The 14,781-nt window shown below is 40.1% G+C and overlaps 1 protein-coding gene across 2 annotated transcripts in view; it reads left to right on the top strand.

The window, feature by feature from the left end:
• The window catches only part of LOC310724012 (coiled-coil domain-containing protein 148-like), a 129,761-nt gene that overhangs the window by 48,758 nt on the left and 66,222 nt on the right, over positions 1-14,781 (top strand). For both annotated transcript variants that reach the window (XM_083537751.1, XM_083537750.1), the window contains exons 7-8: positions 6,075-6,170; positions 8,054-8,241. In XM_083537751.1, the coding sequence (XP_083393877.1) occupies positions 6,075-6,170; positions 8,054-8,241 (284 nt within the window). The remainder of the gene's footprint in view (positions 1-6,074; positions 6,171-8,053; positions 8,242-14,781) is intronic.

Raw genomic sequence — 14,781 nt, 5'->3', positions numbered from 1 at the left:
CCCTCCCTCTCATTCACACACATGTACTCTATCTTACTCCTTCTGACTTTTATTCCCCTTCTCTCCAGCACGTACCTCCAACTCTCCAGGTTCTTCTAAACCTGCTCCCTACTCTCACCACAAATAACAATATCATCCGCAACATCATAGTCCATAGATACTTCTGTCTGACCTCGTTTGTCAACCTGTCTATCACCACTGCAAACAGGAAAGGGCTCAGTGCCGATCCTCGATGCAGTCCAACCTCCACCTTGAACCAGTCTGTCGTTCCTACTACACACTTCACTGCTGTCTCACTGTCCTTATACATGTCCTGCACCACCCTCACATACTTCTCTGACACACCTGACTTCCTCATACAATACCACAACTCCTTTTTCAGCACCCTGTTGTACGTTTTCTCTAAATCCACAAACACACAATGCAACTCCTTCTGACCTTCTTTATACATCTCTATCAATATTCTCTAAGCAAATATTGCATCTGTAGTGCTCTTTCTCGACATGGAACGATACTGGTGCTCACAGATGGTCACCTTGTCTCTCAGCCTGGCTTCCACTACTCTTTCCCCTAACTTTATGGTGTGACTGGTCAACTTTATTCCCCTGTAGTTACTGCAGGTCTGCACATTTCTCTTATTCTTGACAACCGTTACCAGCACACTCCTTCTCCATTACTCAGGCATTCTCTCACCTTCCAAAATCTTGTTGAACAATCTGGTTAAAAACTCCATTGCCAACTTCAATAAACATTTTCATACTTTTTACCATTATGTCATCATCTGTTCCGACTTTCCACTCTTCATCATCTTAATTGCTGCTCTCACTTCTTCTGTCAGTGTCCAACTTCTCATACAGCTCCTCATACACATTTCCTTTCTTTAGCTACAACTTGTACTCCTGCCTACTTTTCTCATCACTCTGTCGATCCCAATTCTGTTTATGCTTTTCTGCACTTCCTCATTCCACCACTCTTTGTATTCCTTTCTATTTTCAGATGTCACACCAAGTACCTTTCTAGCTGTCTCCCTTATCATTCTGCAGTAGTTGACCAATCATCCAGCACCTCTTCACCACTGAGCCCCTGTCTGACCTCTTCCCTGAATCTCACACTACAGTCTTCCTCTTTCAGTTTTCACCATCTTGTTCTTTTTCAGACTTCACTTTCCTCCTCTTGTTCTTCACCTCCAAAACCATTCTACAGAACATGCTGTCTAGCTACACTGTCCCCTGCCAATACCGTACAGTCTCCAATCTCCTTTAGGTTGCATCTTCTACATAGAACATAGTCCACTTGTGTGCACCTTCCTTCACTCCTATACGCCACCCTGTACTCCTCCTTCTTTTTAAAATAAGTATTTACCACTGCCAGAAATATCTACCACCAACTGCCCTTCCACAGTCCTGTCCTTAAGGCCATACCTACCCATCAACGAAATGCTGCGTCGAAACGCGCATGCAGTGGAGCCGACGCTAGCTTCTGCAAATAAGAAGGGAAGCGTGGAAGGGATGCAGGGAGTGTGACTCGGAGACACAGCATCTCGTTCCCTCAGGGAGCTAAGGTTAAATACGTAACCTGGAGACGTTCCCTTTCAGGAACTCGAGCGTCGAAACGAGTGAGAGCACATCCAGAACGCAGGACAGAGGAGCCAGAAGTTGCTCTAAGGTTGAGGTAAGAACCTGACGAAGGTCAGCGAGGTGGACCAGCCCGCAGCATTGCAAATGTCCTGGAGTGGGACTCCAGCGGACCAGGCTATAAAGGCCGCCACACTCTGACAGGAGTGAGCCTTGACCCTGAAAGGAGCAAAAAGACCAGAGGGCTAATATGAAATAGCATCCACAATCCACCTAATGAGAATCTGCTTGTTGCCTATAGGGGCCATAGCAGACAAACAGCTGCTCTGACTTTCGCCACGGACTCCACAGTCGGTTTGTTTCCCCTGGTTAGGGGCTGAAAGTGAGGACGGTAGAATGCCTGCAGCACGACAGGTCGTGGGGAGCCACGGGCACGTTAGGTACATTCCGTGGTTTTGGGGATCCTAAGGGCCACCTCAGCCAATTGCTTGAAGGGGTGGATTAGAGAGAGCCGCGAACACGACGGGCAAGTCCCACACAGGCACTCTGGGTCACGTCCCGGGCCTCAGCCTCTGGGTCCTGCGCAGGAACTTGTCACGAAGGGTGTCTACCCAGTGAATGCCCAGCAGGCAGGGTACAATAAGCCCCGATAGCAGACACCCTTAAGGGTCAAAGAGCCAACCCTGTGGCAAACTGTTCCTGCAGGAACTCCAGCACTGAAACAACCAGGCAGTTAAATGGGTCTAATTGGTGGTGCCTACACCACACAGAGAACAAGCACCTTTTAGCGGCATACAACCTCCTTGTAGAGCTCTGGATTGGAGGATAGTCTCTGCTACCTCAGTAGAGGGACCAGCTGCCAAGAACTGTTGCCCTTACGGGGCCACAGCCACAGCCTCCATACTCTGGGTGGGGGTGAACCAGAGTTCCCCCGCCTGGGAGAGGAGATCCCTCCTGGGAGGAATTTTCCAAGGAGGTTCCTTGAAGAGGGACACCAGGTCCGTTAACCATAGTCTTCCCAGCCATTGAGATGCCACCAGGAGGAGACAGGCTCCTTCCCGGCGAAGTTTTTCCAGAACTCCTGGAACATAACCACTGCCACAAGTCCCAGCAGCTTCTGGAGCTGGTTCACATTAAGTGACTGACTTTCTCTCACTCTCTTGACTGTCATGAGGATAGCTTCGATCCAAATAGATCTATCGTGACAAACCAGTCCTCGGGCATGATCTGAGACACTACCTGCTTAGGAGTAAGCATCCTGAACATGAGCCTCATAAGCGAGTGGTTCCAAGAGCGTAGATCTAGAACAGGCCCATTCTTCTTCGGAACCCCACAAAAGACGGAATCTCTAAATAAAGAAGGGACCACTTCTATGGCCTCTTTTCTTAGGACCGTGCTTACTTCTACTACACATGTAGCCCCCCCTCCCCGAATGAAGCGGGGGCTTTGCCGTTGGCCGGATTGCACATGTGATTCAGAGTGTGAGCAACACGGAAGCATTCCCAATGCATTTTGATGCAGCTTGAGTTCCTGTAAGGAAACTATGTTCTCTTTACCAACATCGACATTGAAGTCTGCCCCAATCATCAATCTTTGTTGGCCTTACACACAACATATCTACCTTTCTCTGCTCCATCATATCAGCTATCTCTTTCCTTTACCAGTCATAGTACCAACATTTAAAGTACCAACCCAAACCTTCACTTTCATAGCGTTTTTGAAATGTAGCATACCTATGTTTCGTGGCCATCTTTGAGTTTAGAACATTAAAATGACGAATTAATAAACACTGTAATCGAAATGGCTGCTCATAACAACACAGCAAAAAAAGTAGCAATTTGTTCAAGTCAAGTCAAGTCAAGAGGCTTTTATTGTAATTTCTACTAAACACAGTGGTACACAGTACACACTAAAAATGTGTCAACTTTCCTCCAGAACCCTGGTGCTACACTAAACAACACAGAGCTACAACACACAGCATAAAGCTACATAAAGTGCAACCTAGTGCAAACAGTGTAGACAAAAAACACTGCAGACAGACAACACAAGACAGTGTGGGACAAATACACATAACACAAGATCGGTAAACCTATTGTATACTTTTAAGTGCAGATTAAAAACGTATCTTTTTAGCCAAGCCTACACATAACATATGTCACATATCATAAACTTGTGCTTCATTATCAACTTGTGATGTTATATCATGAATAGCAGCTACGCTAATTTCTCTCGACTGCTTCACTTTCTCTCCCCATCCCGAGGCATCCTGAGGTTTGGCCAGCTTCAATCACGTCCCACCTCATCAAGATTATGGACCTTTAAAGAAATAGATGGTGAACTTGCAAACTTCCCATACCACCCAGAGATGTACCAGTGCCAATTGGATCCCACTACATGTGTGGAGTTTTGACATTGGACCTCCTGGACTGTTTAAAGGCTCTGGCATGGAGAAGCTGGTGTTGGATCTGTGATGATCGAAAATGTTGAGCTATTTTATGAGTTGCTCAGTAGCTCCTAGTTTTATAACCACAATGACTGTATAAGACTGTAAAAAGAACATTACTCATAATCTTATACTCCAGTGCTTATGTTAGTTCTCACTCTCCAGTGTTCTATATTGTTGAAAGACTATAATCACACTCTTGATGTCACCCAAATGAGGATGGGTTCCCCTTTTGAGTCTGGTTCCTCTCAAGGTGTCTTCCTCATGACATCTAAGGGAGTTTTTCCTTGCCACAGTCGCCATGGCTGCTTATCAGGGATAAATACACACCATTCACCTTGACTGTTGATTTCTGTAAAGCTGCTTTGAGACAATGTCTGTTGTAAAAAAAAGCGCTATAGAAATAAACTTGACTTGACTTTGAATATACAGTACTGTGCAAAGAGGACTATACAAGACTATGAACAAGAGCATATGTAAAAAAAAACACAATGCAGGGGAAAACAGCAGTAGCAGCAGTCGAGAGGTGCAAAAAACAGCATGTTAACGGTATAATATGGTTAAGTATAAATAATAAATAAATGGTGGTGGAATGGATTGAGATGAGCAACGAGTGTGTGTTGAGTTTTACAGGTTTACAGTTTAGTTACACACAGTTGAGTGAGTGTGTGTGTGTGTGTGTGTGTGTGTGTGTGTATATTTGTATGTGTGTGTTTGTGAGTTTTAATTTAGTTCTGTGTTACGAAGTCTGATGGCTTGCGAAAAAAAGCTGTTTCACAGTCTTGATGTGATGGCCTGAATGCTTCAGAACCGCTTTCCTGATGGCAGGAGGGTGAAGAGTGTGTGTGTGGGTGTGTGGGGTTTTCCACAATGCTGTTTGCTTTGCGGATGCAGTGTGTGGTATAAATGTCGGTCATAGAGGGGAGAGAGACTCAGATGATCTTCTCAGCTGTCCTTACTATCCTCTGTAGGGTTTTGCGACCCCAGACGGTGCAGTTCCCAAAACAGGCAGTGATGCAGCTGCTCAGGATGCTCTCAATGGTCCCTTTGTAGAATGTGGTCAGGATGGGGGGGAGGGAGATGAGCTTTCCTCAGCCTTCTCAGGAAGTAAAGACGCTTCTGGGCTTTCTTGGTGATGGCGCTGGTGTTGAGTGACCAGGTGAGGTTATCCGCCAGATGAACACCAAGAAATTTGGTGCTCTTGACGAGCTCCACTGAGGATCTATTGATGATCAGTGGAGAATGGCTGCTAGCATTTAGACATATTAATTTGTTAATTGATTATACAGTTCAGTGTTTTGAGAAGGAATGCATACATCTCAATGCTTTCATCTCGACTGTTGCTATGTAAAGGCTAACATTTAGCTTGAAAGCACAAAGGTTTGAAAGCAAACTACCAGTGACGGCTCCTGAAACCTTAACTGGAAAATCTTGCAAAGTGGTGTTTAAAGCCAAAATCTAAACCCCTTTTTCAAACAGTTAGTGTGTTATACTATAATTATTGGGTGTGCAATTTTAGACACAGCTCCTTTTTCTTATAAAATTAAATTAACTATTGCTTTATGAAGAAATAGAACAAACACAAAGAACAAATAATGGAAGCAAAAATTATGCTAGACCTATTTGATTGTTTTATATTCTTGATTTTTTTCTTGTGTGACTCATCTTGCTTATTAATGATGTATATAGGTAACAACAGAAAGAAGAGAGAAGTTAATCGAAACGGAGGAGAAAAAGTAAATGTAGGCGAAAGCTATTACAGTCTAAATTTGTTTGTTAAATGTATATTTAAAGTAATTGAATGTCTGAGAGAAATGCTAGGCAGACTTTTAAAAACTTCTGGGTCAGTGACTCTTTGCAAATGATCACAATCATTCAATTCATTATCTCCTGGTATTTATACTTCATACCATATAATGATTCTTTGGGAAATGTGGTTTGTTTTATTAATTTTTAATTTTTTTCATGAACTCATGACCTCTGTCTGTGCCTTTGCTTACAGAAATGTTTCTCCTCCTTCCTTTTTTATTCATACCTCTTTGTCTGTCTCCCCCCAGGTTGTATCTGTGAAGGAACAGCAGCAGGCTGTGATGGACAGACTGCAGGATGAGTGTGTTGCTCTTGAGCAAGAGCTAAGCACTGCTGGACTGGAGGTATTTATCACTCTGGCACTGTTCAGCACTGCATATTTTAGCAGGATGATGCTGATTCTATTTTCAACTACATTAATTCGATGAGAGAAAGAAAACAATCCTGCCCTAGTTACTGTAGGATTTATAGCCCAGAGTGTGAAATGATTTACAGACAGACAGACAGACAGACAGACAGACAGACAGACAGACAGACAGACAGACAGACAGATAGATAGATAGATAGATAGATAGATAGATAGATAGATAGATAGATAGATAGATAGATAGAACATCAATTTGCCAACAAGTTGCCAATTTTATTTTACAAGGAATCATCATATTTCTTTTTAAATCTTTTAATAGTTCTGTTTGAAAATATGGACGGCCTATGGAACAAGGTATCACTTGTGTATGTTATAATAATGTGTAACAACTTTCCCCCTCACTAACAGCTGTTTATTAAGAAACTGCACCATCCTTCATTGAATACGAAGTGTTACAAGTGCTGGCACTACATTCTCCTTATATAAATGTTAAATAAAATCTCTGTTTTATTTATGTTTCACATTTTTAATCCTTTTATAATTAAAATTGTATATGTGAAAATCATACATGTGAATAAACTGCTATTCAATTAATTACAACATATAAGCACAAGCTTCAGGTATGGAAAATGAATCGATCTTCTGCCCAATCATATTTAAAAATTCTACATCACAGTGGTACATATTTTTAACGATAATTAACTTTATATTATAAAATACATAGCCCAGTAACACTGTGAAAAAAGTTGAAAGTGTTTTATACTCTTAACAGTATTCCTGGTAAAGCTTTGCACATTCTGGGACTTATCTAAGCCATCTTTATGAGAGAGCTTTATCCAGAAATGTGTTTTCTATTTTAACTGAAAGAGCATTATAGAGAAGTTAGGGATAAAGTAATAAAAAATGGATAGATTAGGTAAAGGCTACAAAATAATATTCAAATGTGTGGGTATCCCAGTGAGCGCAGTTGGATTAAAAACCTAGGAAATGGAGGCTGCAGAACAGCATCCAGGAACTGCCAAGAAAAGGCTGTCGCTCAGAGCTTAGTACTCTAACAATAGAAAAAATCTTGACAGAGAAGCCACAGAGTGCACCACTCAACCTTATTAAGAACACTGCATAAAGATGGCTTGTGTCCACCTGAAAATTAAAGCTTGGGAGGAAATTCACCTTTCAGCTTTCACTTTCACCTTTAATGATCCTAAGTGCAACTTTGGAGTGACTCAAGAAAAGAAAAATGTCGTACAGTGGACTAGTCAGAATCCTGATTTACATCATGTTTAAAATCTGTGGCACTATTTGAAAATTGCAGTCAACCAAAACTTTGCAAAACTTGCCAAATCTGTTTAGATGAGTGGGCCAAAATCATTTTGTCACTGTGTGTAAAGCTGATATTTATACACCCAAAAGACTCTAATCTGTTGTTGCAGCAAAAAGTGGCTTAACCTATGCAAACAAACGATGTTTGTCAATCCTCAGACAACAGTGGTCTCATATTTCAAATATTATAGCATGTATACAGGCTGATATGTTAACACTCATTGGACTCATACTGTATTTGACAGTTAAAAAACTGGAGCTGATAGAAAGCACACAGAATGTGAACTAATGGATATATTAAAACTGATTATGTTTAAGATGTTTGTGTAATATACACTGTAAAAAAAAAAAAAAGGACAGAAACATTGACATTTTACTACATACAGTATAGTGAGAAATATATTGCATTATATATCGCTGCACTGGGTTTTTCCAGTAATAAAGCTTGAATTATAATAAATCACTCCAGGTGTTTGAAACTATTTTTATGAATCAGATTTTTTCTCACTGCTTAAAAATGTGGTTACTGCACTTTTGTAGGAGCGACTGCATGCTGCAACAGCAGAGGAGTATGTTGGTGTTCTGGAGCAGATACCAAAGGAGATCTTGACTGCACATTGCCCTTACCCTGAGGCCAAAGAATCCATCATCAGGGCCTTCATCAACCTGTCAGAAAAATACTCAGAGCGCCTTGAGGCAGCACGCAGCAGGTTGCTGGGCCTGGACAGGTGATACACAAATGCAAACACTTGCATACATAATACACAAACAAAACTTTGCACTTAAACCAATGCAAATGTGGATATTATACAGTTTTTTGTATGTATTATATATATAATATATATATATATATATATATATATATATATATATATATATATATATATATATATATATATATATATATATATATATATATATATATATCGCATGCGGATTTCAGTAAAGGCGATTTCTGACACATTTCTGTACACTATGTTGTTAAACAAATTATCAAATCAAATCCAAAACAACTCTATCAGACCCAGATGATGCTATGAATATGCAATAGCAACAATAGCAACTAATTTACATTTTACATATTACATTTGTGGCATTTAGCAGACGCCCTTATCCAGAGCAACGTACAAAAGTGCTTTGAGTCTCTAGCAATAAATAAATCTACACTGGTACGCAAGATTACACACTTAATATAGATATAACGCTTTAATTCTAAAAGCAAACTTCGAAAGTGCTAATTTAAGTGTTTCAGGAAGTGGTAAGTCTTCAATCGTCGTAATTTAGCACAAACTCTCTCTGGTAAACTTGCACTGTATGGTATTCATTTGCATATTAGAACATGATTCGATTTTCATTTTATGATACAGCATTACTTTCCTAGCATATATTCAATATTAGTTTAGTTTTTCCAGTGAGGCTGAATCTTAGAAGAATGCAGCTACACAGAATTTGACCGGTCTGTCCATTCAGATTGCTTTCTGCTGAAAGGAAAAAAGATTTGACCTTGAACTTTTAGGAATTTAAGATGGGTCAGTTTATTTGGCCGAGTGTATGAGCATGATCAGGAATTTAATGGACAAGTCATAGCAAACACTGGTTGTTCATAGAGACAAAAATAAAATTACAAAAGTGTACAAAACTACAATACATTGAGATTTAAATAGATTGTCATAAATAAATGTAAATACATCAAATAAATGAGAACAAACAATACATATTTAAATGAAAGATTTTCATATTATTATTATTATTTTTTTTAGAAAATCATTGGAACTTCACAAGTATTTTTCACCAAAAAAATTAAAAGATGAGCCTATCGACATATAAGTCTTGTATAAATGACAGTTAAGACAGCTTAAGTCAACGTCTGCTCACCTTCTCACAATTGGAATAAAACGTTATTAACCCTCTTCCACATACATGATGGACATACAGATGCCCTTGTTTAGCTAATATCCTTGTGATTATCTTATACCCTTATCTAACCACTTTTGTTCTTTTAGACTCCCAGCTACAAATGACTGTAAAATTGTCATTTTCAGATGATATAGCGAAGCTTTTCTGTTTCACCACTCAGCAGCCTGAGCAACTGTTTGCTTCAATGATGCATTTATGCAGTGGTCTCACATTCCATCAACCTAAATGGAAAATATTTTTTAAATAAAAACCGATCAATATGACCTACTTAGCTATTATTAAAAAGAGTAGATTAGCTAACACATTTCGTATACTTCACAGTGATAATGCTGAACAAAAGGTTAGAAATGTACATACAGAGTCCAGAGAAGCAAAAACAAAAGCCAGGGGCAAACAGTATGGCAACAGGAAAACATGATGAGTCCAGGAACAAGTCACTGAGACAGAAGATGTGTGTGTTGATTGTGAGCTGCCATCAATTTTGGCCAAATTGGGAGGTTGTGGTGGCTGCTGAGAAATGGAGTCTCCTGCTGACTGTGACCTGTTTATTATGTTAGGATGGAATTCTACTGTGTGATGTTTTTGACTGCATCCCTTACCCAACTCTATTATAAGAGACTTATTTTTGTTTACTTTTACGTGAAAGCAATACTCAAACCCTAGCTGAATGGGAAAACTGGCCATGTACAAGTTTTAATGTGTTGGTTTCTTCTCACGTGGAAGTTGCAAACATGAGAAAATTCACTTCATTGAAAAACAATTTGAACACATTTTATATAGTCTATGGGCAAATGAGCAAGTTTCAAGATGCTTCGGTAAATGAATGAATTTGCTGAGTGAACAAATTAATGCTGGAACATCTTTAAGTAGTGCAAATCTCTGTGTGTTTTCCACAGCCCCCAGAATTATGCAACACTTCATCTTTTTATTTGACCTAAATGTGGAGAACCCCAAAGGAACCACTAAAACAAAATAAACATTTCATGTTATGTACAAGATGCCGCAATCCAAACAGGAATACTACACCCAAAAAATTACCAACAAATGAAAGCTAGCAAAAAAAAAAAAAAAAACACTAAATGAAAGCTAGCAGAAAATACTGTACCTCAGGGAACAGGCCTCATTTGCATAATGCACCACCTGCCAACTAAAACGTGTTTATTATTAGTAGGGATAGCACTTTTGGGTGAAGGCCTGCTGTGAGAACTGCTTATGTGCAAGTGTGCAAACACCATGGCCGCGGCGCCTTAGAATTGCAAACACCACACTTCTCGCCTTCTGAAGTCTGTGTTTGTATATCACACAGACCCGAAGAGATTGCAGCAGTCACGGCTCTCGACTAGACTCGTTATATCACGTGACGCGCAAATCCCACTTTGTGATTATTACATTGCAGAAGTCAGACGGCAGCTGCTATATTTTATGTGCTGTAATAGTGATATATTTTTCTGCTTGTGTCATCCTAACGATGAAGAGCGTGCTCACCCCTACAGTGACGGCTAATTAATGAGCCTGACCACCATATCAGTTCTCCCTTAGCTCATTAAGCCCAATTAAAAGCTTAGCTGAACTCTGAGGGCTTTAAAATGCCATCCAAATCACATCGTCCAAAGAGCAGCCTCAGCTATGTCTCCACAGGCAGCCACTCCCTACAGGGCCTGATAACACACACACACACACACACACACACACACACACACACACACACACACACACACACACACACACACACACACACACAAAGAAGCACACAAACACAAACCAGATCAGTTTCTCAAAGCACAAGGTAGTGACATGAAGAATGTGAAGAGGCAGTGAAGAAAACCAAGCGGTATCTGGGATTTTCTTTTTGTTCATCTTTAGGGGTTAAGCGGGTAATTTTATCACTTCTTTCACTTCTGAAATCCACACTGATAATGTTCTAATTATACAGAGTCTCTAATTACATCATTCTAATAAGTCAATTCTGTTATTCATAATGTCATGGAGGTTTATAATTTTTTTTGGAAAATGCAGCCACATGGTGTGTAATTAGCACCGACACACTGACACATTACTGTGTGATAATTTGTCACTGTCTGTGATTCCTCCTGGCTGTAGTTTAGCATTTGGTGCAAAGGCAAGAGTCTCTGAATGCACTTGTTTTTAATTCCAGCTGAGGATAAGTGGCTGTGAAGTACTAAATTGGAAATGACTTCAGGTTATATTGGGCATATCAAAGTCTGGAGTTTTTTATTATAAAGTAAATAATAAATTGTTCTGAAAAACCTACCTGGCACTGCTAGCAGTTCAAATGTGTTTTTTTCAGGTGGTGGGTGTTTAAATTATGATGAATATTATGATGAATATTATTTGTGAGTAAAGTCTGAGGAATGATAAAATGATATTAAAGGGGTCAGGTTTGAATTGCACAGTGAGCAGCGAGAAGAAGAACAGTAGAGAAAGTAGAGGGGGAAAAATGTACCATAAAAATGTTCTGTAACGATATTAACTATAATGTAATATTCATTTTCCCTTTTAAGAGTTGGGGTTATATTTATATTACATGCCATTCTCAAGAAAATCTAGTTATTTGACTGTCAAGCCGTCAATCCTATAACTGTATAAAGCCATCTGACATAAACATGTTAGTAGTATGTGATAAAGAAAAATCGGAAACAATTGTGGTACATCAGCACACCTCAAATATAGTCCAATATATATAGTGAATATAAAAACAAGCAGACTAACAAATAAAAAATGTAAGTAATAATAATAATAATAAAATGATAAAATATTAAAAGATAAATAATGTTATATTTGGTTTACGTTTGCTATCGAATAATACAACCCCAAATCAAAAGAAGTTGGGATGCTGCGCAAAATGTAAATAAAAAAATACAATGATTTGCCAAACTTATAAATCTATATTCTATTTAAAAGAAAAAAAAAAGGATTCTAGCTGCTCAACAGTTCTTTGTTGTATTTTTCATTCATGATGTTCCAAATGTTTTAAAAAGGTTACATGGTGTAGACTACAGGCAGGCCAGGTCTGTTCTTCTACAAAGTAATTTTATTGTAATAGATGCAAGACCTTCTCTGAATAAGGGACGTTTTCTTCATGAAAGCATTTGTTGCTCTAAAACCTGCCTTTCCAAATGTGCACATTTCTCATTATGCAGGCACTAATGCACTCCCATACCATCGAATATGCGGCTTTTAGAGCTGAGTGTTGATAACAAGCCAGATGGTCCCTCTCCTCTTAAGTCCGGAGGACATGGTATCCATGGTTTCCAATAAAAAAAAAAAAATTCTGTATTTCTGTTTGCCTGACCACACTTTGCCTCAGTATATTTTAATTAAACTTTTTCCTTAGAGAGGATGGCAGTGTTTCTGGATCATGTTCACATATACCTTTTTCTTTGCATGAGAGATTTTTAACCTGCGTTTGTGGAACTGTGTTCACAGACGATTTCTGGAGGTGTTAATGAGCTCATGCAGTGATTTCCATTACAGATTCATAACTGTTTTAAATGCAGTGCTGCCTGAGATCCCAAACATCACAGGCATCCAATATTGACTTGTCCCTTATGCCCAGAGATTTTTTCAGATTCTGTAAAACTTTTGATTATATTAGGTAATGTAAATTACTATATTTGCAATTTCTTCCTCTTCTTCTTCTTTCGGCTTCACCCATTAGGGGTCGCCACAGCGGATCATCCGTTTCCATACCCCCCTGTCCTCTACATCTGCCTCTTTGAACCCAACTACCTGCATATCTTTCCTCACCACATCCATAAACCTCTTCCTTGGTCTTCCTCTTTTCCTCCTTCCTGGCGGCTCCATTCTCAGCATTCTTCTACCGATATACCCCATGTCCCTCCTCTGAACATGTCCAAACCATCTCAATCTCACCTCCCTCTCTTTGTCTCCAAAACGTCCTACATGCGCTGTCCCTCTAATACACTTGTTTTTTTAATCCTGTCCATTCTTGTCATTCCTAACAAAAACCTCAACATCTTCAGCTCTGCTACCTCCAGCTCCACTTCCTGTCATTTACTCAATGCCACTGTCTCTAAACCATACAACATCGCAAGTATCATCACAGTCCTATAAACTTTCCCTTTCATTCTTGCAGATACCCTACTATCACAAATCACTCCTGCCACTCTTCTCCACCCACTCCACCCTGCCTGCACTCTATTCTTCACATCTATAACACATTCTCTATTACTTTGCGCTGTTGACCCCAGGTACCTAAACTCCTTCACCTTATTCACCTCTTCTCCCTGCAACCGCACAACTCCACTGCCCTCCCTCTCATTCACACACATATACTCTGTCTTACTCCTACTGACTTTCATTCCCTTTCTCTCCAGCACATAGCTCCACCTCTCCAGGCTCTTTTCAACCTGCTCACTACTCTCACCACAAATCACAATATCATCCGCAAACATCATAGTCGCAGAGACTCAGAGCCGATCCTTGATGCAGTCCAACCTCCACCTTGAACCAGCCTGTCGTTCCTACTGCACACTTCACTGCTGTCACACTGTCCTCATACATGTCCCGCACCACCCTCGCATACTTCTCTGACACACCTGACTTCCTCATACAATACCCCAACTCCTCTCTTGGCACTCTGTCGTATGCGTTCTCTAAATCCACAAATACACAATGCAATTCCTTCTGTCCTTCACTATACTTCTCCATCAACATCCTCAAAGCAAATAAGGCATCTGTGGTGCTCTTCCTCGGCATAAAACTATACTGTTGCTCACAGATGGTCACCTCTTCTCTCAGCCTGGCTTCCACTACTCTTTCCCATAACTTCATGGTGTGACTGATCAACTTAATTCCCCTGTAGTTACTGCAGGTCTGCACATCTCCCTTGTTCTTAAAGATCGTTACCAGCACACTCCTTTTCCAATCCTCAGGCATCTTCTCACCTTCCAAAATCCTGTTAAACAATCTGGTTAAAAACTCCACTGCCAGCTCTCTTAAACATCTCCATGCTTCTACCGGTATGTAATCTGGTCCAACCAACTTTCCATTCTTCATCCTCCTAATTGCTGCTCTCACTTCTTTCTTACGAATCCTATCCACTTCCTGCTTCACTAACTCCACACCACCCAACCTTCTCTCTCTCTCTCATTTTCCTCGTTCATCAGCTGCTCAAAATACTCCCTCCATCTTCTCAACACACTCTCCTCACTAGTCAACACATTTGACTAACTTGCAGCACATCCTTCCCAGCGCAGTCCCTCTGCCCGGCCAATCAGTATAAATCCTTTTCTCCTTCCTTAGTGTCCAACTTCTCATACAGCTCCTCATATGCTTTTCCTTGGCTTTCGCCACATCCCTCTTCACCT

Source organism: Silurus aristotelis (genome assembly GCF_946808225.1).
Source record: "Silurus aristotelis genome assembly, chromosome: 3".
In the NCBI taxonomy this organism is placed as follows: domain Eukaryota; kingdom Metazoa; phylum Chordata; class Actinopteri; order Siluriformes; family Siluridae; genus Silurus; species Silurus aristotelis.
Note: the sequence above shows the minus strand (reverse complement) of the source record. Positions and strands in the feature narration are given on the sequence as shown.